Below are 26,762 nucleotides of genomic sequence, written 5' to 3'. Positions count from 1 at the left end.
TGTAGCTGAGTGTGTGACATTTTCAGCTCAAATTCTTATGCTTGCATTTGGCTAACGTACAAATTTTATATAGTTGCTAATAAAGTAAAATTATTTTAGTGTATCAAGATACAGTAGATGTTTCCAGTTTCATTAACTTTGAATACTGCAAATTAAAGTATCACATAGTGCTTGGTAATGTAGAGTGAGGTTTTTAAAAGTTTCATAAAAGGTAAAATAATTTATCGATTTGGAAAGGAAAATTATCCATAAAATAAGCAGTTTGTTATTCAAAGGAATTTACCTTTTCGGGGGATATTCAGTTAGTTTAATGATGACACTGCAGGCTAAATTATGGTTGATTACAGTCAGCTTACTTAAAACTTCAAACTATAAAAAATTAGGAGAAAATACTAATGTTAGACATTTAAACATGGTTCTTAATAAATCAAAGTCTTGATTTTAAAAAAAATTGGAAAATAAGACTCGAGTGTGAAGTTCAATTTTCAGCATTGGTAGTATCATTTTCATGAGGAACCATTTCTGATATTTGAAATTAGTTGGCATTCTTTAGCAAAAGTCAGTCCTATCGGAGAGAACATTTTATAAACTGGGCATATCGTTTGCTTAATTACCTCCAGAGAGCTGAGCAAATGACCAGTTTTTGCCATCCCGATGGCAAATAATGACAGTGACAGAGACCACCCTTCAGCTGTGGATGGAGCCTTCGTTCTCCTCTGCTGCTGAGCACGCACCCTCCTAATTGCTGGTTTTAAAAAGCAATGGATTTTAACCAAAACGAGATTAAATATTTAGGGATACATGTTTGTAATTTTCTTCTTCTTTTGAAGTATAGTAAATCAAAATAAGAATGTAATATAATTGAACAATCTATGCCAATTTGTTGGTATTTTGGTGAAAAAGGGAAAAACAAAAACAATCTCCATATGATATTCTTGCATACTGTGGAATGTTTTAGTCCCCCATAGTGATGAAATGAATAATTAAAAAGGCAGCTCTGATACCACAGCCTGTTTAAAGGTTCTCATTTCCTTTAATGCTGTAAAATACTTTTGCTTAGCTAGTTTGGAACTACTGTAGTGGGGATCTCCACATGGGCAAAAGAAAGGTTTGGCTTGATCTAAATATTGTGGTAAGGCCATGAAATGTACTGTCCTTGTAATTTAGCATTTTTCAAAACAATTCTTTATGAAGTCAGTAGAAATAGATAATTAATAGCAACTTCAGTAAATACAGTAACAGAAGCAGGCTTACTTAATATGCTGTTTGTAGTGGTAAGAAGTCTGGCATGTTCACAAGTGAATGAGTTGGGTCACTCCTAAATTGTAGAAACCTCTGATCTAGAGGTCATTACTAACCTCAGGCTAATGACTTACCTTTTCTACTTTGTCCTCTCTGCAGCGTTGTTGTTTTTATTTATCTACATACAGACTTAGCGCATTTGCCAAAGTATAAGATATATATTTGGAGCAGGGAAGACAAGCTTGGGGTAGGGAGACTCAGGGCAGGGATGGGATGCTGCCATCTCCTTTAGATTGCAACATTTTGCAATGTTTTTATATCTGTTTCCTGAGTATATCCAGAGGGTAATAAAATGGTGAGGAAATTTTATGTGATAGAATGAGTTCTGAGCTGTGAGTTAAGACCCCAGGGTTCTAGTCTGTTTAACCAAAGCTACCAAAATAACTCCATGAAACTGACTTTTTTTCTCTAAAAAAAGGGATGTCTAGATTTATTTATTCTTATTTATACTCCATTCAGCCCTTTTCAACTGAGTTCTGCTGGAGAATTAAGCCCCAATGCCCTAAGGCTTCTGTTCTATGTAATGAATTAAAATCTCTCATGTTCCATTCTTGGAAGAATCGAGAAAATAGTTACTGAAATAGTTTTCTTTTTTTTGTGGTTCAGACAAGGAACCCCTATTGAAAAGGGCTGCAACTTTAAAATGATATAAAATCTATTGAGTGGTTTTTTTTTTTTTCCGAAAGTCCTTTTAAATTCTAATGTAATATGATTTTATATTTAAAATCTTATGGTCTCTGTGTGACAAAGCAGTGTTAGGCATTCAGTAGTTTAAAAGTCTAATTAGAAATCTTGTTGACTTCTGCTCACAGATTATGGATAGTCCTTTTAAACTACAATAATTTTGCAGATCACAGTTGAATAGGTAAGACATTTTAAGTTCTAAACTATAGATCCCAAGCGAGAAAAGATTACTATTTTCTGACTGCCATTTTTTAAACTGACTGTTTTTGCATAGTTAGTTCAGAAGCAGAAAAGTCAGCAAAGTAACCTGTAAATCTGCATTTAGGTGTGAAATAGTGATGCCGAAGTAATATTTGAGGACTGCACTCTCATTTTCAGAGCCTTTTAGTTTTTCCAAATGTGTGTGATTCAGACAATTCCTGAATTGCTTGCAGACATGTCCCCCTGACTTTACAGGTAAAGGTGGATTTCTTGAAAAACAGAATTTCAATGTGTGAAGCGTTGACTCATAGCCCACTTGTCTTTATTTACTGGGATTATGAAAAGTTGACTCAGCCTACTTGCCTTGATTTACTGGGATTGGGAAATGTAATTTGTTTTAGACATTTTACACACACACACACACCACACACACACACACACACACCATTCTCTCATACTTTTCCTTAGGCCATTATTTATAGAGGACTTAGAGACATTTAAATTATTTTTTGGAAATGAGATGTGCTTTTAAATTATCTTTTTTTCAGTTCATCATATTACAGTAATGAAGGAAATATAGATGTACTATTTGCCAGGCATTCCAGTGTATATATAGTTGCGGCTATAATGTTATCCTAGAATTAGTGATAAATCCATTAGTGATAAATCCATTTCCTGCCATAATATTAAAGAACTCCATATACTCTTATTTTAGTTACAGTCCGGTGCGTTTTGCAGATACACCGCTTATGTAACCGTATTTCCTTCAGCTTAGTATTTCTTTCTGAATGACTATGTATGGAGTAACATACCAGTTCCAATCCATTTGTGAATATTAATGGTGTACTTACACAATGCAGAGTTTTCTTTCTGTACTGGCATTTGAAAAACTTCTAATTTACATTAAACTCCTCAAGTTCAAGAACTTTACACAACTTTGGCTTGCAGATTTTAGCAAATAGGTTTCCATTAGGGGGCTCTCGAGGTTTGATATGATCAGCGTTGATACCAATAATGCTTCGAAGCTTTGCTCTCTAACGTTCATCTCGCTCTCTCCCTTTTTGTTTTGTTTTATAGAAAAGGTCACGGATTGCCTACAGTGACGAAGTGCGCAATGAGCTCCTAGGGGATGATGGGAATTCCTCAGAGAACCAGGTAGAATGCTAATCAGGAAGGCCCGGTGGGTGGCTGGAGGGTGAAGGAGGTCACCGGCACACTGGGCTCTCAAGCTGCTCCCTAACAGTGTTAGCAGCAACTCATGTGGAAGTGATACTGTTTAATGCAAAGCTGGAGTCTTAATCAACTTCAAAATGTTTCTTGGAGATCTTACATTTAACCCTTTACCTTGTGATCACTGTCTGCTATCTTTAAAAAAAATCTTTTCTTCTCTTTTCTTTATTATTTAGTACTTAAGGAATAACTTGAAACACACTGTTTGCAGACAAAGCCAAGGTCTTCACCTCAAACACATGTAAAAGGAATAAAAAAGTACACAATGCGGCTTTGATAATAATGCAGTATAATTAAATCAACACTTGCAGCAAAACAAATGAAAGTAAGCTTTCAAAATTCAACAGGGCAGCTCAGTCTCCTATTGTGTAGCTTCTTAAAAATACATTCACCAAAATGCAAATTGTAAGCACCAGTGTGGAATTTGGACACTCATATAGAGTTCCTGCCTCTGTCAAATGATTAATAATGATAATGATGATAATAGTAATAATCATAATCATGGGAAATGTCATTTTGCAGTTTAAGATCTGCATAGGTCAAAAATAAGATACAATTTCTTCGTAAAGGGGCCTTATGACTTGGCTGTCAATCCTCATTGGAATCCACAGTAGTGCCAGGAGTCTAATTAATGTCCCACTTCTTCCTTTGAATTAAGATTGCAGATTTCATTAATTCATATAGATAATATAGATGACTTAAAAAATGTTTCAAGAACCTCAGTACAGAGATGATTTTTAAAATGCCTCAGACAACCCTGGCGACTGATTCTTTCCGACACTTTTCAAGAAAATAAATGATCGGGAACCTCACAAGCGAGACCTGAACATGTTTATTAATGTTACTTTGGCAAGTATTATAGAGGTCTCTACTCCGTCTAAATAAAGATGGACATAAATCATTCATCGAATAAACCAAAATTTTAATAAGATAGTAAAACAATAATATATTTATACACATTATAAAAATTGCATAATTGTATTTATCATTTCAAATTGATTGTATTATTTTGAAACTACATTACTATCTACTATGATGTTAATATTGTAAGTAGGAATATTGCTTAAGTGATGAAGATCTCCATCCACTGACCCAAAAAGGGGGACAAGAATCCCTGAGCTGATTTTTTTTTTTTTTTAAAAGATCTCACCTCCTCCACTATTTGAGTTCAGACATGTAAACACTTTAAGATTTGACTTGGGATTTCAGCCTCTCTGACTGAAATGTGAGAATAGCTAAGGGAAAAAAAATATGGAGTGCATCAAACAGAAAAGGGTGATGTGATAAAGCGGTTTTACTTAGATTAAATAATGAAAGGATGAGAGAGAAACAATATTTTTTTTCCTATTTTAAGTGAGACTTAGGTCTCTCCTACCTCTTGAATGAATGAACCATAATTTTATTTCTATCTTTACTGTGAAAGAGCACTATCTTTTTTATTTAAAAAAAAGTGAATGTATTGTTCCCATGTCAATTCTTTAAAAAGCTATAGATCTTTCTCTCACTTAAAACTATTGCCTAATCTAGAGGAAATGGACAGGAGGAAGCGTTCCTGTCTCAGACTCTCATTGTAATGGATGCTGAAGTACTGTGACAGGGATTCCTTTTTTTTTTTTTAAGCATGTTCACTTCTCTTAATGGACATTTTATATGCCGAAAACATTTGTCTTACGTACATATAAGTATGATTTTTGTATGCCCAAAGAAAACTATACCACAGAAATAGATTGAGTTCATATTTTCTGAAACTTTCAAATTATGTTCCTGTCACTTTCAAGTGATTACACTTGATTACAGAGATTTCCCCTGGACTTGTATAAATCAGACTTACAAATTCTGAAAGTGCTTGGAGAACCTGAAGTTCAGTCGTAAGGAGCTGTCACTTCAATAAACAGAGTATGATAAATTATAGTCATGAGACTATGTAACTGTTAGATTATTACTTATGTGAACTTTTCAATCTAAAATTTGAATCAGGTTTGAAAGTTCAAAGAAACCACACTTTTGGGATATTTAGTTATCAAATGTAGCAAAATTTCCATATCATAATGAAGAAATTAAATTTTGTTTTGAGGCTCTTTATCATAATAATATAGGAATTAAAATTCCTCAAATTAAAACATATCCTTAAACAGGAACGTCACTCTTTATTCTCTATCAGTATTCATTCAGACTATGGAATCGAAACAGAAGCCCTTTCTTTAAAGGAAGAAAGGATTTTAAGTTGGGTCTTCATATTAATTTTTGCAGCTCAGTGGCTGAGAAGATAGTTTTTTTTTTCTGCATAGAGATTACCTATAATTTATATAAGAAAATATTTTCTGCCTACAGATAAGTTCATTTTCAGGTTAATTGTTGATACATTGATTTTCAGAACTTTTTGGCTAATCATAAACTTAATATACAGAGAAAACGTGGAGATGAACAAAATAGGACAAAAATGGTAATATTTGTTTCATTGAAATTGAGATATACCTCAATTTTTTAAAATAATAAAGAGTTCATAGTAATGGTTACAAATACTATTTAGTTACTTTTGATGCAATATACATATCCTCTCTCTCTTTGTGGAGATTTAAACAAATGCAAATGCCATAGCTATTATTTCCCATTCTCGCCACGTATAATGCATTTTTCTAGGCATCTAAAACCTGGCTGTTTATACAATTATAATCTAATAATTAACTAATAAGTGTATTTTCTCATATATATATATAACATTTCTGCCATGATTAGAAAGGTCAAGATTTCAGAAAGTAAGACTTTTTCAAATGCATCTTTAATGTCCCTCATACAGTACACAATTTTACTTAATTCTACATAGCTTTGTATAAATTCATTTCTGATTCATATCTATTTCATACAATCAAATATAGCTCTGCTATATAAAGAAGGAACAAATTACCTACTTTGCGCATTCAAGTTGGGTCATCAGCTTTCTAAGGACTATTGTCTCAGCCATTATCATTCTATTCTTTTAAAATGTCATATTTTTCATTTCCTATGGCAACATTTTAATATTTGAGAGAGTTAAGTTTTTTAAATATAGTGATGCTATATTTAGAGTGGAAACCTTAATAAGTTAACTTGATTTAGTTTCATGAAAACCATTCTCAGAAAAGGAAAAAAACATCTTGTAGAATTAAATCTTTTCATAGAGAAGTATCATAATGAGGCAAATAAAATGTTCCAAGTAATACTTTTGAACACCAATAGGCTCCCAGTTTCCATATGCAAAATTATATTGGTCAGTGAATAAATTTAAGTAAATGAAATTTGAATAAATCCTAAATAGAAGGTTCAAATATGTATATATAAAGAGAAGGATATTTCTAGACATGCCAAAAATTTGTGGTAAAGCAATATTTAGCAAATAAGATTGCTTAATTTTTTAATACAAGGTTCTCTTAAGTTCCGATTTGGGCTTGCTGTGCATAAAGTGTGTCAAACTTCAGCCACAGACCAGGGGGTGAAGTCGGTCAATTTAATTCCCCGAGATCTAAAGAAGGTCGGTATCATTTCATATAGCCCTGGCAGAGCAGATCATTACCAGGCACAAATCTGTTCGTTACGTGCTGAGGGTTTATAGCAAAATAAATAGACTGTCATCATAAGTTCAGAAAATTGTGTGTTCGACCCACGATAATGTGTAAAGGGCGTTTAATAGAGTTCAGCATTTATTCGTTATCTGTATGCGGACAGAGACGGCAGTGGCGTTATCAGCTTTAAAAAAAAATTCGGTAGTTCTGGGAGGGGGGTCACGTGACACACCTCACATACAGAGGCGCGCGCGCATGAACCCTCACATGCTCTGCAGTGCAGTTTTGATTTTAGTCACAGCAGAAGGCTTAACCACAAGAGATTCCACTGGTTCAAACCAGCGTAAACCAGATTTTTTCAGCCCACAAAGGAACAGATTACCTCTTGTATCAAATTCTGCATTGGAGGAAAAAAATCTTTGTTTCAGAAAAGATGTTGATTATCATAACTCAACGTGGTGGCATGGCACACTTTCATGTCGCCTATGATGGAGCTAGTAACTCGAGAAAATACGAAATCACTACTTTCAGTCTAGTCTAAGCATTGTTAATTTTCGAAAATAGACCATCTTTTGTTTACTTGAATGAAAACTCTCAGCCCTAAAAAAAAAAAAAAGATAAAGATTAAAAACCCTCCCATTACCTAGCTTAGCTACAAATCCGGTGTAGAGCTTGAATGCAGCCATGCAGCACAAACAAGATAGAACGTTTTTTGTTTGGAACCTATTGAAAAAACAAATGGGTAGCATTTTTAAACACTCATTGATTATGGCAGGGTGGCATGCCCCAAATGGTCTCCATTGCTGAGGAGTAGTTTTAAACTTTGGCCCTTTAAGTATCATAGTCAAGCGAAGAATGGTGTCCTCAGAAAGAAAAGATAGCTTGTGCAATCAATTCCCCGATCGTCTCTTTCTGAGAATGAATGTTTGCCTTTTTCTCCCATGATGTTCGCATAGCAAAGAGAAGGATTCTGATGTATGAGTGGCCAGGTATTTTAAATTTTACTTCTTCTGAAGAATGGTAACTTGCCACATGAAACGATGAGGTGCTTTACTCATACACACTGGAAGGTTGCTGAGAGAATGAGCATATTAATTAAAAATAATGACAACTTCTTGTTATATTTTGAAAGGATGACATTAAAAGTTTCAGTTTCACTAAACGCACTGTGAGACATTATGTAATAGGTTCTGTACCCTTTTTATAAAAGATTCATAACAATTTTGAAATTTCATTTTTTTGTGCTTGAAATACTTTTCATATAACAAATGAATTAACAGAATAAGCTGGAATGCATGCTGCCTTCTTTGAATTGGAGACAAAAACAGCATTAAGCTCTGAGAAATCCGGGCTATAGTAAACATGATACTTTTAGAGAGACTTATAGTGAGCAATTTATAGCACGTTTCTCCCAAAGCAATAGTTTAATTTATTGGCCTGCATGTGTCAAGTGTTATAACAGATGTTACAGATATAAAGATGTTTAAAAATTATCAGTTGAAGACCCGAATTGCTGAGGATGCACATTTCAGACCTAGAATGTGGTTTATAGTCTCTTATAACACAGGTTTCAGTTTCTATTCATTGCAGAAATTATGGCAGTCATCTCAACAATACAGAGATATTTGTGGTTTACAGTACTGTCAAACATACACACACACACACACACACACACACACACACACACACACACACACACACAGAATGAACCAAATATATGGTTATATCCATTTTCTAGTTGCTACAGAGTTAAGCAACTTGTTTTATCTGTTATATTTAAGGCAAGTAGGAAAATGTTCTACAGAGGAGAATTAAAATGTTACAGGAGAATTTACTAACAAGTAAAGAGCAGTTTGTGTTTCAACTTCATTGTAGTACCAATGAAGTAAGAGAGCTCATTGCTTTGAGATGGCTCAGTTTACAAAATGAAGAAAATTGAAAAATGAAGAAACTTCAAAAATTAAAATAAAAACACTATGTGATTGCAGTAGCCTCTTAAGCAAAACCATAGGAATTGACTCTAATATACACAATATTTCTAAGTATAGTGAAATATTTTCTGATCCCATGTCCTAATTATCTATCCTGGCATGCTTTATTCTCAACTAAAATGTTATCTCCAAATGCAATTTTTTTACTAGGGTGGGTACTCATATGACATTAACTAACATAATAGTTTGTTGCTGTTAATTCTTATTGGGTCACAAGCATGAACTATTAATCATTTTCATTTGTAGGTAAAATCTGAAATCAGTTGTCAAGATTCAAAATAGAAAAACATCCTGAAAACTTGTATATACAAAACCTCTTCAGTGGTACATTTTTAGAAGAGAGGAACAGTAAACTTGTTTTCTTTATAATATAGACTTCTATGAAGTCGTTCCCCTTTATTTCATGATGGTGTCTTAGATGTACTTTAAAAGAGAATTTCACACTATTCTCTTTGTTTAATGTGACAGTATGAGAAAGTGATCTTTATTCGTTCAAAAAACTCTGCATGTAGTCTATGTTTAGGTTCTTTTAATGTGTTTGTCTGTGATTTTTAAATGCTAAACATGTAAACAGATAAATTGTCAATGTTAATTCTGTATCCTGTCACACAACTGATCTTTCTTTCCTGCCATTTCTTTTCTTTTTATCTTTTTTTTTTGTGTGCATTCATGTTGCAGTTGATAAAATTACGTGAAGAGGTGAGTACTTACTAGCTTGCTTTTTTAAAAATTCTGTTTTTCCCTATAAAATTGAGTTTCTAAATCTGAAGTAAGATCTTTGGGTTCATTTTTCAGAAAAACCTACATATAGCAAAAGTATTGATTATATTGCTAGAAATGTTCTCTGCTGATTATCTTTTTAAAAACAAGTATATCCAAATCATGCTTATCCCGATGATCACTGTTCATTGACATCGGAGCAAAATTCATATTTTAAAGGCCAAAAAGGGAAGAAAAACAAAGGATTGTCTTAAAACTATACCTAGGTGTACTCTTAATGGAGACTAACTTCAGACTTGTTTTATTTATTTCTCAAGTCAGTATTTTTTTGACATTCTGATTTACTTTACTAAAGACTGCTTTTAAATAAACTTCTTTTCCCCACCCAAAATTCTTAGGTTCAATATAAGATACCATGAATCTATTATCCTTTTGGGGAGACATACATATGTTATAAATGCCCTACTCGTCTGTGCACATAGATACCTAAGAATAGCCAAAGCCCTCATCGTTGTTAAACACTCTCCTTTATGTAGGAAATAGTACCCACGTAAGCTCTCACTTTTCTGAGTTTGTTAGCCTGTTTCATAATGCAGCTTCAGATTTTTTCTGTGGCCCAGCAAATATTTATAACAATGTTTATAATTTTATGTCTGTATCAATGAGGGATGCTGGATGAGTCTATTTTTTTTTTTTAATTAGGCCAGAATTATCAAATATGCTTTGATACTCTTTTCAGAGATAGAGTAGTTTTATTTTTTACTTAATGAGGATGAGTTTTGGTACTTTTATATTAGGGCATACAATAATGGCCTATAATGGAATTTAAAAATTGTCTAATTGCTTATAATAATCAGAGTACTGTGAATTATTTTTGAGTTTAAATTGACTTCATTGATTGAGATTTTTCTAGAAGTTATTTACTGTATGTCATCATTCTTTAGGTGATGTGAATGCTAATTTAGAGTCTTATAGACAGTAGTTTTCAATAACTGTTCTGATTAAAGATCCATGAGTGATATCCTCTCTTAGTGAAACTAATAATGATATATAAAATGATGGGTGAAGATACACAAAACCTACACCCCCTGACCTTTTTGTGTTTTTTATCTTCTCTGCATAGAAGCAGGTGTATATCCTAAACAAATATAATCAATTGCAGTTTTGAGAGATAAAATTATTCCTTGGCATGATGCATCAACATTATTTTTCTGCAGGACAGAATATCTGTGCGTATTTGCATATGCTCGTGCAAATCTGAATTTTCAAATGTTATTGGAACTAACAATAGACTTGAAAACTTCTATATGAAGAAACTGCACAAAGCTCTAGACCCTGAATTTAGCAATGAATATAATTAATAAAACAATATGCCTTATTACAATTAGCATTTTTGACAGAAGACTTATTTTTGTTACGCTGAATTTTGTGGACCGAGAAATCTTAATTCTAAAAGCTGAAAACATCACTTCTGCATGTCTTTTAAAATATGTTTTCTCATCATTTTATGGCTTAATTCTTTTGTTGTGCCTATAGCAACAGTTTCATCAGTTATGCTTCTGGAATATATGTTTCCAAAACTGTAACCTGTAATGGAACTGTACTTGGAAGAATTATAACATTCAACTAATGGTATAATATGCTCTAAAATAGTCTTTTTACAATCTTTGATATGGATGTAGCATTGATATTTTTAGACTAGATTATAGTGATGACAGTGCACGGTCTGCTCAGAAGCGATTGTTTCTCAGCCAGGATTCTAATAGGAATCCAACAGCGAATGTACCCCAGATTTCTTTCTTGTACCTATTCTAAGAAGACAGGCACTCATCTCCTCCAAAATAGGATGTTTTGTTGTCTTTGGAAACAAAGTTATGCTCCATCCCTTCCTTGTGATGCTCTTTTTGGGCTCGGTTCTGGAAACGGGGCATGCTTGGAAGCAGGCCGGTAGGGCACGGGGAGCTGGACTGGCGTTGGCTGTGCCTAGCTCTCCGTTCCAGCCGTGCGCCTCCAGCTCTCCACGCCGCACAGCTCCTCACACAAGTTGAGCTCTGTCTGAAGCTCCTGCACAGCTTTACTTACCTGCTTTGAAAAGGACGGAGAAGAGGGTGAGAGAATGAGTTGGGGATGGAATGTGGGGGCGAGTTGAAAGCATCAGCTGCAACTGTAGTGTGTTTCCTTTCATTTTCAGAGACCAGGGCAATGCACAACTAAGGGAACAATGTAAATAGCACAGCTGTTACAAGAATTTGATTTTAGCTTGACTTAAGTGAAGAGGTTCCAAAATACAAAGTGAGGTCCTGCTGGAAAGCTGCTGGTAAACTGACAGTCCTCTTGTGTGCAGATTTCCTCTGATAAAACTGAACTGTCCTGAAGAGAAGTTATTTCCATTATTTAGGAATATATTTTTTTTAAGTTCTTTTTGAAATTTTGCTCCCCATCATAGCATTATGTTGAATAATCTGATATGGCCCCCTTTCATGGAATCCCCCAAATCATTCGGCATTTAAATGCTTTGTTTCCTACATTATATGTTATCATCAGATTAGACTGTCAGTTTCCAGTACTGATCTTGGATTTTTTTTTTTTTTTTTTTTTTTTTTTTTTCTACAGTATCTAAATATTTTCTTCTAATGTGGGGATTTCTTCCAGTATGAAAATAAACAAAAATCTTTGTTCTGTTATTCTGGATTAAAATTCAGATTACTCTTGATTTCACAAATCTCATCTTTTTAGAGAATCACCAATTTGAAATTAAGTCCTTTGAAAACAATATTCAGAGAATGGAAGAGTAATTCTTACTCTCAAAAACCTGCATGTAGAAAGAATTAGGAGTAAGAAAGCTATTTTTGACAAGCTGAGTAAAGTGTTGAATTTTATTTAAAAATAGTCATTAATGCCAAACACATAGAGCTCCCCTCGCTTTTCTTTTTCTCAATTACAGCTTTTAGTGATTTTGCATTTTCATGATATAAGCTTTCCTTCCTCCCTTTTATTTATTTAGTTTAGTTTTTTTTTTTTTTTGCAGAGGAGGGCAGTTTTTCTCTTAATTTCTCCACCGATATTAGACAACCTATAATTATTATGACTGTTTGTTGTATTTTCCTGACCTTCTCACATCAGGTCCTATTCTCTGTTCAAATGCATTGTTTTAATGATTTTCCCCCCCCCAAAAAAAAAAAATTTCAAGGAAAGCTTTGATGTGGCTTTAGCTGCCTCCAACGTCTGGCCGCATCTCAGATGTGTCACCTATGCCGGGAGGGAATAAGGAAATCACGTTTTGAATGGTAATGATAACATACTAATCACTTCCTTTCTTTGAAGATGGAAGCGAGATATTCTGTCAGCATCCCTGGCTGCTAGAGCTTGGAGGCACTGGTCTAGGTGTATTAGCTTAAGTGTGCATGTCAATACAGCTTGCATCTCCAAGATCCATGGGGGCTCATTAGAGCAAGGTAGATCGTTTCACTCGACAGCCACTCAGATAATATGTGTGGCACCTCCTTTTTTTTATTATTATTAGAAAGCATTTCTTCTATTTTAAATGACATCTGTCAACAACACAAAGTTGTAGGAGTTGTGGTTGCTATATTTCTTTCTTTTTGACCAGATATCAAAACTGATTAGAGAGGAAAAGATACTAATTTATACAAAAACATATGCATACACACACAAATATACACATATACACAGTCCTGTGTTTCTAAGTATCCAGACATACTCGCACCTATACACACACACACATACGTACAAATATTCACATATGGATGCACATATTCTTACCTATTCATAGCCATGATTAGCTTACAAACCTGTTTGACAACCTGAATAGATCTAGTGTAGTAGGATCCTTACGGTTCAAAAAAACAAAAACAAAAACAAAACAAAAACCAACCTCAATGTAGAAAGTTTAAAAGCTGAGAATTTGGGGAAAATCCTCTAATTTCCCAAATATAAAAGAGAGCATATAATTATTATAATATTAGCTCACTGTCCAAAACACTATGTGGCAAAAGTTTACCTTGAATCTGGTGCATAAATCCACATTTTGTGCATCTGTGTGCCTGGAGAAGCCTATACCTCTTGTTTCTCGGTGGCTTCCCCGTGCTATCTTAAACTAGAACTGATGTTTAGTATTCTATTTTAGTAGCATGTGTTGTTCTGTATGGCATCTTGCCACACATCTAAATATGAGGGACAGACTCTTCAAAATAAAGTTCCTGTTTAAAAATGACTGTCTGTGGAAACTAAAGAACGAATAAGTTTTTAAAATAATTGCATTTTATACGAAATAAATACAAAATAAGCATCATAGATCTATGCAAATATCTTATACATATCTACTTCTGCTGAAACAGGAAAGATCCAGTTAACTCTGGTCTTAGGACATTTCTCAGTGTTTAGGGGTAAGATTTACTGTGGCCACATACAACATGAGTCTCCCTTTTAAAACAAAAAAAAAAAGTGGATGGTCCATACATGATTGATTGGAAATCTGTGTATTGTAGTAGTTCTTATAATGGAAGATTTGCTAAAAATTATCTATAATGGGTTGTGACTCCACCCCCCTCCCTCCCAAATGTTAGGGCATACAAAAGCATTATTTTTTTTAAGGCAGAAAAAGAACATTGTAGACGACTGTCTGATTTTTTTCCCCCTTTTTCTTTTTCAGAGGGCACATCTGCTCGATAACACAGAGAGGCTGGAAAGGTCATCTCGGAGACTAGAGGCTGGATACCAAATAGCGGTGGAAACCGGTAAGAACTCTGAGAGTGAGCAAATTGTCTTGCTTATGCACAGCAGTCTTCACAACACATGACATTTCAGGGTAACTTCAAAGCAGTAGCAGAGACAGCAGCCCGAGATGTGGTTTACATATTGGGGAGACAATTGGGAGCTTATTTGCGCTTATCTTTTTTCAAGTTAAAAGGCATGACATCTACTGAAAACAGTTCCTGAGGTTTAAAAGTATACATCTGAAAAGAGATGGAATACTTTGTCTAAATTCTACATTTGTCTTAATATGCAGTTACATGTTGTCAGTTTACCCACCCGCAATGATTGCTAGCACACAGTTGTTTGCTCCATTACGTTTTTCACATATGTAAAAATTAAACATTTTAATCAGTCTAAATGATGTGAACTAGGGGCAAAGGAATACCAACCCTACTTTACCTTGCTTATTTGTCCTGGTGTTAGAAGTGATTTCTAATGATCCTGTTTGTTTGTTTGTTTGTTTGTTTGTTTGTGTAATCATGAACAGAGCCTATAATCAGATATCAGGGGGAAAAAGTCATAATAAGCAGCAAAGCTAATGTTTATGATAATCTTATTAGCAGTAGTTAATACTGTTCAAACTTTTGGTTTGAATTAACACTATTATTTTCAGAAAACACGGCTGTAATTTGACTTCTAAACCTCATCTGCTTAAAATAGACAAGGTTTTCATTACGAATGTTTCATGCAATGACAGTTTATTTTTCCATAGTAAATAAATATCCATTAACTCTTTCATAGTCATCAGTTCCTTATTATTTGCCATCTTTTTTGTTTTTGTTTTGCAATGTATAGATTATATATAATCTTATTTAACATATTTAGGGTAGTTCTTATCTAATATGTGAACCACAAAAATATCTGGTTAACAATATTTCCATCATTTATTTAATTTTATGTCACAAGAAATGTTTATCTTGGAAGAGCAGGTATAATGAAAATGCTTCCAAATAATTTCTTTTGTGAATGGCCAGTGTTTTTTCTTGCCCTGGGTCCGTGGCTCTTCCACATTGGCTGGCTTATGTGAGGAATTCTAAGGCACTGAATAGGAAGAACACAGATGGCATTGGTATTATAGCAATGAAGAGAAAACTAAAGGAAACCATAAACCCTCTAGAGTTTTTAGTAGTATAGGCAGCCCTTCTTTCTGAGGTTATTGATAAATTAGCTTTCAGCCCTGATTGGAATAAAAGCCAGCTTTCATTTTTTCTTTTTGTCCTTGGGCTCACCTTTAGAAGTGACTGTCCTTGTGAAGAATGTGAATAAAGCAAAGATCCCTGAATGTGAGGTCAAAGGACCAGGCTCAGGTTCTAGCTCTTGTTTGTGTGACCTTGAGCAAATCACATAATCTCTCTCAGTCTTGATGTCTTCTTTAATAAAATGGAAATAATATTCTGTCTTAGAATAGTCTTAAGAAATAATGGCATATATGAAAATGTTTTATACATCATAAAACGCTGTACAAATATAAATATAAGTAACGTGTGGTCATTGATGATATCAGGCATTTATCTTTATCGTATAGAAAATATTATTGTGATTAAAATTTGTGTATATGAAAGGAGTTTTTAAGAAGTGTTACTTTGCTATCCTTGGGGAATGGAATACTACATCTATTGAACATGGTTATCATCAAGGAACCTCCTTTGACAAAATGTCCCATTAGTGAGCCTCTTCCCACATAGGACTGGGTTGGGTTGGGGATATTCTTACTCTGACACCGACCACAGGGCTTCTTTTGGCTGATTGGGCTGGCTTTTCTCTTTCACTACACCATTCGCATAGTTCCCTCCCAAAGCTGAAGGAAGTCATCAAAAAAGTTCAGAGATACTGGAAGATCATGCATCAATCAAAGTTTTAAGATTGAATGGGATTTGATCATTATTCCTTTTGGTGTGTGCTAAAATATAACATCCATATCAAACTGTCAATACAGTCGACATGAAAAATGTCAATTTAAGAGTGGCCCACAAACCAACCTCGGTCCTCTTGGACATTTTAGTAGAATACGACGGTAGATTAACTATAAAGTTTTATAAAATTCATTTTTTGTCATATAAGACTTGCCGTTTTCTTATAAAACCAAGACTGGGAGGAGAAGTAAGGCTGGGCTTTGTGCAGATAAAGACAGATGTGACACATGCAGCCTCTGCCTGGATAGGAGTTATCCCGATAGTTCCTTGGATGAGTTTAGAAGTGGACTGAGAAATGAGAAAGTGGGCTCAAAACATTTTTCTTGCCCTTGCTTCTTACTGGAGTAATGCAGAAGAAAAAAAGAGTAATTATGATGGACATTGTGTTGCTTGTACGTTTTCTGCTTCCCTGCTAGCCCTCAGCCTAGAAATATCAAGTCAATCAACAGCTCTGTGTTTGGATTATGATGTAAATTTGTGATACCAATCATTTTGTTATAGTAGCAGTAGAAGAATAGCATCTTTCAAAAGGAAAAACTTTTAGCATTTATTGGTTTCTTTTTCTTAAAGACCATGACACACAAAGAGGAGATGTGGAAGAGTTAGTCTGAGTTTTGAAACAGCACAAAAGAGAGAAATGGATTCCAAGTATTGGTCTAAGAAGTGGTTCTAGACCATAGTGAGTTTTTACCAGTCTACAGCAAAATGAGGTTCAAAAAAAAAAAGTAGAAAGTAGTGACTTTCTCATATAGCAAATTTTATTAATTTAAGGACTACACTTTTTGTAAGATCATATTTTTCCTATTTTTGGGTGATTAAAGAAAAGAGAGTTTTATGAAAAGATAGAAATAATAGGTAGAAGTTATATATTTATTTTCTCTACCTAGAAAAATGACAAAATTGGCAGACCTAATATGGGCCCCCTGATTTTTTTTTTTTTTTTTATATTTTACCTACAAAATCTAGGAACTATTGTCTTATATTCTGAATTAGAGAAAGACAGAACAACCCCACCACCTGGCCCTGTCGTTAATTAGCTGTGTAATTTTAAGAAATCACTTTACCTTTCTGAATATGCAAAATGGAAACATAGCACCAGATTCTATATATCCCATGAGATTGTTTTTAAGTAAAATGAGGTCATATGTATTCAAATACCTTGAAAGTAAAGAGGGCTCTGTAAAAGTCATCATTTTTATATATTACCATCAGCAAAAGTGGTTATCTTTTTCTCTTCATTAACTTGATGATCGTTATTGGCAAATATCATAAAAGACAGTTTGATTATTATATAAAATCAATTACATGTAGAATAGAATAGAAAACATATTATTTTGACTACTAACATCTTCCTAGCAAATAATTTAATTCATCTTCTAAAATCATGGAGTCATTTCTGATGTTTTTAGATTTTGTCAAATTGGCAGTTATTGTCTCTTTAAGAATAGCTACTCAACAGACACATGTCCAGAAAGCATTTGGTGTGCGAAAAAATACATGATCATTTCTAAGTGTCATTTACACCTCGATATATATTAATACCAGTCAAATTTCTTTCTTGGATCCCTTCTTATTTGAGAAAATTAATGAAGTTATAAGTTAATTGAACAGCTTCGTTTAGAAAAGAAGGGACACATGGAGGAATATATGACATTAAACTGAAGAGCTAATGCTAGGACACTTCAAAGACTAACATCAAGTGGGACAGTTATCAGACTCATTAACGAATGTTTCTTGTGAGTGGCCATCAAAGACCAAATACTGTGCCAATTGTATAAGCCATTGGCTTGATCCAGTTTGATATTTCTTATAAGTTCTTGTCCTAGAATCTATGACTAAAAGGTGACTCTTCCTTTTATTAGTTATTACTAGTAAGTATGATTCTTAGCTGTGTGGAGACATCTATTTTATTTAAGGTCAAGGACTTAATATTTAAAACTCTGGGCCATCTGCCTTTATTTTATAATTATGATTCTTTTTCTCTAAAGTAAGGATCCCAAAATGACATAGGCACAAAACTAATGGAAGCAGTATGATTAACAAAAGAAATAGGCCGAAAGAGAAATTATGCAAGGGCAGAAATGCAAGGCTCACTTTCTCCTTTCAGTTTGTAAACAGGTAGTTTAAGACACTCAAGACCACCCTACCCTGTACTCTAAATGGGTCCAGTGCACCTGGCAGTACATCTCTGGAGCCATGAGAGCGTTGTCTAGAGTCAGTCTCACGTCTTTGAGTAGTCATTTGCACCGTATACTAACCTTGCTCCTCCCATCCCTGAGTACCCAAACCTTGTGAGTTGGCACCCCTTCTCTCATTAGTCACCTCAGGCCACCTAGCTCTGATGTTCCATTTGGTCATTGATCTTCAGAACAGGGTGCTATACTTTTACCATCCTTCCTGCCATGAAGAAAAGGTGCTCCATCCTTCATCCAGGTCCCGTAGGGCCACCTCCGTCCCCCATGGACTAGTGATCGGACATATATAGAAATAATACAGTGTTTATTGAACACTTAATATGGGCCACACACTGTTCTCAGTCACTCTTATCTCTGTAATCCTCACCACAACCCAATCCAGTAATTACTCTTTTCTCATTTTATAGATGGGAAAACAAGGTACAGAGAGCTTAAGTAATTTGCCCACACTTATACTCAAGGTAGGAAATAGTACAGTCGGACCATCGGATTCCATGCTCTTAGCTAGGAGATCACACTGAAAATTGAATGAGTCCCACATACCTACTTTTCCAAGGTGATCTGTTATAGTCAATATATGTCCTGTTCTTACCTCCGTTAACTTCCTTTTCACGTAATTTATTCAAAAACTAACTATTGAGTACTGTGTGCCATATGCCGAGGATGACACACCAGTAAACAAAACAGCCGTGGTCCCTGTTCTCAGGCAGCTTATGTATAAGAGCAGCGGGTGGGGGGCAGGATGAGACATTTTTTTCAATTGATAAATTAATGGACAAGATCATTTCAGGTCTTGGTAAAATGAAGCACAGTATTAAGGAGTAACTGATGGAGGCTACCTTTGGTTGGCTAGTGAGGAAAGACCTCCAGTGAAGTGCCTTGTAAGCCATCTGGAACAGTACAGACGTGCATCAGTAAGTAAATTTGGGGCAGATGATTCCAAGAGGGGAGAACAAGCACAAGGGCTATGAAACGAGAAGGTGTTAGGGGTGCTCAAGAAACAGAAGGAACACCAGTATGGCTGGAGTGACGTAAGCAAGGGGGCACAGCATACAGTAGGATCAGAGCTGAATAGGGTGCAGATTGTGTGGGGCCCTAGGGCACAGGAAGGAGTCTGAATTTGACTTGGAGGAGGGTGCGGTGCCGTTGGAGGGCAGGCAACTAGGCTGATCTGTATTGTGGAGAACAGGGATTGTCGGGTGGATTCGCAAAGAAGTAGAAACAGGAGACATGATAGGAAATGTATCATAGTAATCCAAGACTTGATCCTTTTACCAATTGAAATGAATGCAGGGATTTGATGGTGAAGATGCAGGAGAAATTATTGTTGGCTATTTTAAAAGACATTCTGGGAGCAAGGAGCTTGAAATGTATCAGTTTCCTTGACGATTGGTATGAAATCCCCAAAATTCTTCTTTAAGTATATCCCCTAAACAAATGGGGACTTACTAGTCCTCGTAGCTGGTATGCTTTTACACAGGCAACAGCCACCAATCAGGCTGGTGGTAATGGACCCTTGTGGTTATAGATCTGAGTTTATAACCAAGTTTATGATACTGTTTTCTCCCTCCCTCCCCTGCCCTTCGTTTCATTCTTTTTGTGTGTTCGAAAACATTTAAGTTCTACTCTCTTGGCAGATTACAGTTGTATAACGCATGTCATCTGCTGTCATCACCATGTTTACCTTGGATCATCAGATCTGAGTGATCCCAGAAGTCTATGCTCCTTTTACCAAAGTTTGTACGCTTTTACAAATATTTTATAAATAAAAAATGTGGATTTTACTTTAATTTTAGTATTTCAGTACTCTATTATAGTTACCTAACTTTAAACTGCAGATATTGACTATATTAGGAATATACTTCCACAGTCTTATTTTATGTGATGTATTCAGATTATTTTTGCTTTTTATGATTACGTCATCAAAATTTGAATTTATTTGCCCTAATAGCCAGAGAAACATATGGTGTACCTTTTTTCTTCTGGAAAACAAATAAATCTTAGAATTATAGCGTTTTCATGAGAATGAGATAATTTATGTACACCCTGTTTCTCTTTCTACTCTGCTTTTCTCTTTACAGGAAAAGCAGTGAACAGTGGTATCAGCTTATATTTTTAAAAATCAAACAAAATGTGTTTCATGTTCAGAACTTTTTAAATAATCTGAACAAATACATTTAAAATGTGAGGTGGCTTCTTTTATAGCTTTAATTGTCTCAAAGTCTCGGCTAAAATACCGACGGAGTTTTCCTGAGCCCTTCATGGGTTACATGGGGCTTATGGAGCACAGTCCTGAAGCTTTATCCGTTCTGTCTTTTGGTTCTTGATACTGTCTTTCAACTCACCTTATTATTATTATTTTCGCCAACTCACTATAGAACTCATTTAGAACTTTTAATCAATTACAGAAGTATCTATGGAGACAAAGTTTTTATCAAACTCAAAGCCAGTCATTTTCTTTACCATTTCAGGAGTTTCTTTTATGGCCGTTGACATTTTCTTTTTCTTCTACCTCTTCTTCCTTATTATTATCAATCCTCTTTCTTTTCTTCTTCTCTTTCTTCCTTTGCCCCAAGACTCTCCTCTGAAGAAACATTAGTGTTCACTATATACAATGTAATCATTCGATTCATAAATACAAATTCTTGAATGTATTAATTTATCATCTACAGAAAAGATTAATGGGTAAAACAGTACACAATAATAGAGACTAATGCATAAAACTATTTTTGAAGTCGTAAGCTAGTTTGGAGTTGAGCTAACATCGCCTGAAGGGAATGTGAAAAAGTTCCCCACCCCCTCCACTTACTGATAAGTCATTTGTAAGTCTCCTGGGAAAATAGACCCACAGAGTATTCCTTGCTGTTGGAGCTGTTATCAGTTGATAGAAGAATAAATTTCTGATTCTGTAATATTAGTGGGAGTGGTATACATTAAACGAAAGGAGGTAAATATTGTATTTCACTTATTCAAGAAGCTTTCATTGAGCTCTACTGAGTGTCAGATGATTCGTAGATACAGAGTAAGAATAATAAGATATCCCCACCCCATCCCATCCCCGTCCTGGGTTATCTGAGTAGAGAATGTCAGTAAACACTTTAGATTTTTAGCTTAAGTAATTTTGTCGAGGCACAGATTTGAATTCCAAAAGGCACTGCCATGTCCATATTATGCAGCGATAACAAATTAACACTTTTTGTTGTTCAGCATTATAGGAACAGAAAATGAAATTATACAGTTGGGTCGATTTTAACTATTTTATCCAAGCGTATGTATTTTAGAGAAAATATTTTCTATAGAAATATTAAACTATTTGACAGAAAAAGTTATCTTTAGAAAAAGTTTCTTTAGTCATTATTTTGGATGGTGTAGTGTGTGGTTATGCTTTCAGAAACAAAGATATCTCTGCTTGACTATATGGGGTTTTTATGTTTTGTTTTGTTTTGTTTTGTTTTGTTTTGAATGGTGTAGTGTGTGGTTATGCTTTCAGAAACAAAGATATCTCTGCTTGAACATATGGGGTTTTTTGTTTTGTTTCGTTTTGTTTTGTTTTGTTGAGACTTATTGACTATGTTCTGCAAGTTTTAAAAATCTACCCAGTGGTAAAATAATCCTTTTTAATGGGTAGTTATCATTTACTTTATAATTACAGCTCTGTTTAAGTCTTACATCTCAAGAAGCTGTGGTTCTGCTCTGAGAAAAACAGAGGGGGCTGTCATTTGGGTGAAACTCTTAAAGAATATTTTCAAGTTGCACTTGAACTTATTTTTTGAGGTTCTCTGAGATATTGGTGCACTTTATAGTGATAAGAAAAAGATGTCATTTAAACCCTATTTGGAGAACCTTCTCCTTAGGTGGTCCAAGGGAATTCGTAGGGTTCAGTTTTAATCCATTAGAAAGTATTGTACTCAGTTTTAAAGGTGTCTTATCCCATAATACCTATCACTTTTCCAGTTGGTTTGTAAGACACACGTGAAGCCATTCTTATTCTGTTGCATCTCTGTGAGTTGAGAAAAAGAATGACGAGCAAAGCAGATCACTGGAATGCCAGTTTACTTTCAAATACTACAGTGAAGGACGGATAAGCTTATGACCTTGTCGCACTGTGCTTATATAACTTTCCTTGGGAATTTTTAAAATCAGGTTTATTTGCCCTTTGAGTCTGATTTCTAGTGCCCAGAAGTTTTTTCTTTTTCAGCAGTGTTTATGTATTTAACAGAATTTTCTGAGGTGGGTACTACAGAATTTTCACAGCATGGGTTCGTTGGACTAAGACTTTGTGTACGACTTATATCAAGTGGAAAAGTAGACGGACATGAGCTTTAAAAATGGCTTTTTGTGTGTGTTCTACATTTGAAGTTTTCATCTGTATTTCCTGTTGGGCTACAGTGTTTTCCAACATTGCCACGAGAGAACAAAGTCAACATTAAAAAATAATTTTGTATTGAAGAATATGTTTTTCCAAGTAAAGTCATTATCAAAGAGGCTGTCATGGTGGGTCATCATTCATGTATGGCACTGTGTTGCCCTTTTGCATCTTGAGATATAAACTCCAAATCATAGTTAAATAAATATCTATTTATTTAGAGAGAGGAAGAACCCACCCTAAAGCCAGACAAGGAAAAAAGCTTTTGAAGGCTGTTTCTTTGGAGGAAAAATAAGCATGTTGTCGGGTAATCCTACCATTATCCTCCACGCTGTTAATCTCATCATAATCAGTTGTCTAAGGTCCTGGCATACTTTAAAAGATTGATATTTATGTCAACATAAAATACACCTTTAAAATGGAACTAATTTTCTTTGTTTCCATTTTTAACGCTGTTTGCAACACATGGCACTTGAGCAGAGCACAGCGGAGTCTTAACATTTATTCAGAAAACAAATATAGGGTCCTAAGAAATTAGAATTAGGGTTCATTAGACATAGACTGGGCTAAGTTGATCTCTGAAATAGCAGGAAAAATACTGCCTTAATTTAATTTTATTAGCAAGATTTGCATTTGAGAGTCAGGTAGGGGAGATATTCAACATACCTGAAAAGGATAATAGATATATTATAATTTAGGAAGGACCAGCCCTTGGCCCTGTCCTAGGCACTTCGAATGTAAAGTTTCTTTATTAAGCTGGAATATCTTGGCAAAATATCTCTTGGGGAAATACATACCTATAAATCCCCATGATATACGTAATTAGTGTTTTTGAAGCAGGATGGAGGAACTACTTAAGTCTATTTCTTTGTGTCAGGAAAGACTCAGAAGAGATGAGCCTTATGGAATGAATAGATGGGGAGGAAGGAGAAGTAGATAAACCATGAGCAAAGTCAGTTTCTGGGGCAAACACATGGCTTATGAGAATTTCTAGAACGTATCACATGGCATATCTAATGTTTATCTTAGTTATTAAGTATACTTGAAAGTGATAACATTTATTTAAAAAACATTTTCCCTCAAATCTTTATTATTTCAGAGTAAGCTCCCCAATTAACCTATCCATTTTAATGGTCAGGGGTGTAATTATTTTATTGACTACATCGTGAATGCTTTAAATTATAAACTTTGGTAAATTTTAACCTTGAAGTATGTGCTGAAAATAACACTAATATTAGGAATAACATTGTATAATCTGCTTTGAAAATTTCAGGCTATTTGTACATCTATTACCTGATAAGTCAATACATTAATTTATTTGAAATGAAATTATTTATTTAGACTGAGTGGACTGACTCCCTGAATACTTCCCCCAGTGCCATCGGTTTTCACCAAACAGAAGGACCATTAGATACTATTGGTTTCATGAATGAGTCAGTATTTTTTGTTTCCCTCTTCCTCATTAGCATATCTATGAATCTTCTGTAATGTTCAATGCCCCGTGCAGACCCGTTGATGATTAGGACCTGCTATTTAAGCAAACACACAAACAAAGCTCTGTCATAAGAAGGCTGCATAAATATAAAGGACACACCAATTTTCCTCGCTGGTGTTAGCATAAGACTTCTTCAAAGTCATCTAAATTTTTCACATAGGTAAGTTAAAGAGATTGACTGGAGTGACTTTGTTAATATCAAAAGGAGACCTTTTTTTAAACACTATGACTCTACAAGGTAAGCATGAAGATGGACCAAATATCTTACTGCCTCACTGATATTGCCTGCCAGCTGTGAATGTTCTTACTACAATGAATCCCCTCATCTTTATTGCTGTGTACAAGGTACAGCATTTCATTTTTCTTCCTACCTGGGCTTCCTGTAGAATGCACACCCCATATAGTTCTTTAAATTCACACTGTTGTGAGAACAAGTCAGTCTTTCTGTTCTCTCCTTTGTTAACTGTAAACCTCGTGGAGGAACAGCTCTTTCGTGCCCTCCGTGAGTTGCCGGACTCTGCGCAAATTAAACACTGTAAGATTATCAGCAGGTTACAAAGGTGGAATGTATCCTTCTCTTTGGCATTTTTCTATTATAACGTCGTCTTGATCTGGAAAATGCTAACAAATTCAAGCGAACTAATCGTCTCACGCCCACCCCTTATAAATTGGGACTTATGTCTACCACATAAAAGATAGGGAGAACACATGGACAATTTTTGCTCTCCTTTGAGGATAAAAAAAAAAGTCGTACGTATAAAATGCATAGAAATTATTTTTTAATTCAAGCACCAAGTCAGATCACCTGTCTTTCAGCTGCAGCGAAGCAAAACAGAATGTGCGTGGAGCTTTGTAAGTACGCATTACCAGGTTCGAATCTTGGCTCTGCCGGTTAATAACTGGGAGACCTTGGGCGAGTTCCTGAGCCTTTCCAGGGAGTCGCTCCTTAATATCTGAAAAACTTTGCATGTCTTCTATATGGAGGTGGTTGAAACCTGCTAATAATGTTTAATTTGAGCAGAGTTCAATCTACATAAGGTAAACTATATAAAGTACCCAACACATGTTAACTCCATCATGGCGCTCAGTAATAGTTTCCATTTGTGCTACTTTGCATAACAACACTAGCTACTATCACAAATAAATGCCCAGTAGCTTGATGAAGTAAAGTTTCTCTCTCACTTTTGGAACAGTCCCATGCAAGGGTTTCTAGCGGTCAGACAGCCTTCAGTGTGGCGATCCAGAAATCCAGGGTTCTCCTGCTTTGTGGATCCATCCTGCATCGAGGCTTTGGAGTCCTCTACATTTAGCCAGCAGCGGAGCAAAGAGAGAATGGAGAAGGCACACCCACTGTTAAAGCCCCGTAGGCAAGTGGCACTCTGCATAGATTTCACTGGTAAGAACTAGTCAAACGGTGCCACCTAGATGCAAGGGGGCTAGGAAATATAGTTCCAACTGGACAATCACTTTCTAAGTAGAACTTTACAGTAAATAAGAGAAAGAACAAGTACAGATGGGCAGCTTATCCTCCTCTCTGCCATGCTATTTATTCCTTGCCCACTCCACTGCCTCGTAATCCATCAATTAAAACCGTGGCTAGTAACTATATAATGGGAGGTGGTGCAGGAGTAGATGGCTTATAGGTCAGGTCAGTGGTTGTAATATTCTATAATTTGTGACAAGTAAAACTTTCTTACCTATATTCTTTTAATAGACACATTGAAGATTTAATATCATTTCCTTTCTTCTCTACCAGGCATTTATCTCTACTAGCTTCTTAAATTTATATTCCTTAGATCTGTAACAAAAGATAATTCTTCTGCATGTGTTGTCATCCAAGTGTTGACAATGAATACAAGTCAGCAAATTTATTTATACCGTTTCTAAAGTACTTGCTTAAAGAACGTTGCAAACTGTCATCGCCAAGAGAAACCCAAGGAGATGTGATGACTAAATGTAATGTGGTATCCTGAAACATTAGACAAAATGTCTAAGGACATTAGACAAAAACTAAGGCAAGATGAATGACATATGGACTTTCATTAACAATAAGTATCAATATTGATTCATTAACTGTGACAAATGTACCATAGTAATGTAAGATGCTAATAATAGGGGAAACTGGGTATTAAATCTCTTGGAACTCTTTGTACTATTATAATTTTTCTGTAAACTTGAAACTGTTCTAAAATAAGTTTATTTTCTTAAAAGTACATTTCAATTACAGTCGTCTTTATATTTATCGAATACTCATAGTATATAATATTGTCATTGCTGCAGACCTGGCCTCTCTTTTATAACTTTTATATTATCACTGTAGACAATTTTGCCTTTGCAGTGACTAATGAGA

At 35.0% G+C, this 26,762-nt stretch overlaps 1 protein-coding gene across 10 annotated transcripts in view; it reads left to right on the top strand.

Annotated features, from left to right (window-relative positions):
* VTI1A (vesicle transport through interaction with t-SNAREs 1A) overlaps positions 1-26,762 on the top strand; it is a 348,076-nt gene that overhangs the window by 65,873 nt on the left and 255,441 nt on the right. For 6 of the 10 annotated variants that reach the window (XM_039871209.1, XM_039871210.1, XM_039871215.1 and 3 more), the window contains 3 exons: positions 3,265-3,342; positions 9,626-9,646; positions 14,340-14,424. In XM_039871209.1, the coding sequence (XP_039727143.1) occupies positions 3,265-3,342; positions 9,626-9,646; positions 14,340-14,424 (184 nt within the window). The remainder of the gene's footprint in view (positions 1-3,264; positions 3,343-9,625; positions 9,647-14,339; positions 14,425-26,762) is intronic. The other 4 variants (XM_039871212.1, XM_039871216.1, XM_039871207.1 and 1 more) reach the window with 2 other exon arrangements.

The sequence above is a fragment of the Pteropus medius genome, unplaced genomic scaffold, assembly GCF_902729225.1.
Source record: "Pteropus medius unplaced genomic scaffold, Ma_sr-lr_union100, whole genome shotgun sequence".
Taxonomy (NCBI): domain Eukaryota; kingdom Metazoa; phylum Chordata; class Mammalia; order Chiroptera; family Pteropodidae; genus Pteropus; species Pteropus medius.
The sequence above is the reverse complement of the archived record's forward strand: the minus strand, read 5'-3'. Positions and strand labels throughout refer to the sequence as shown.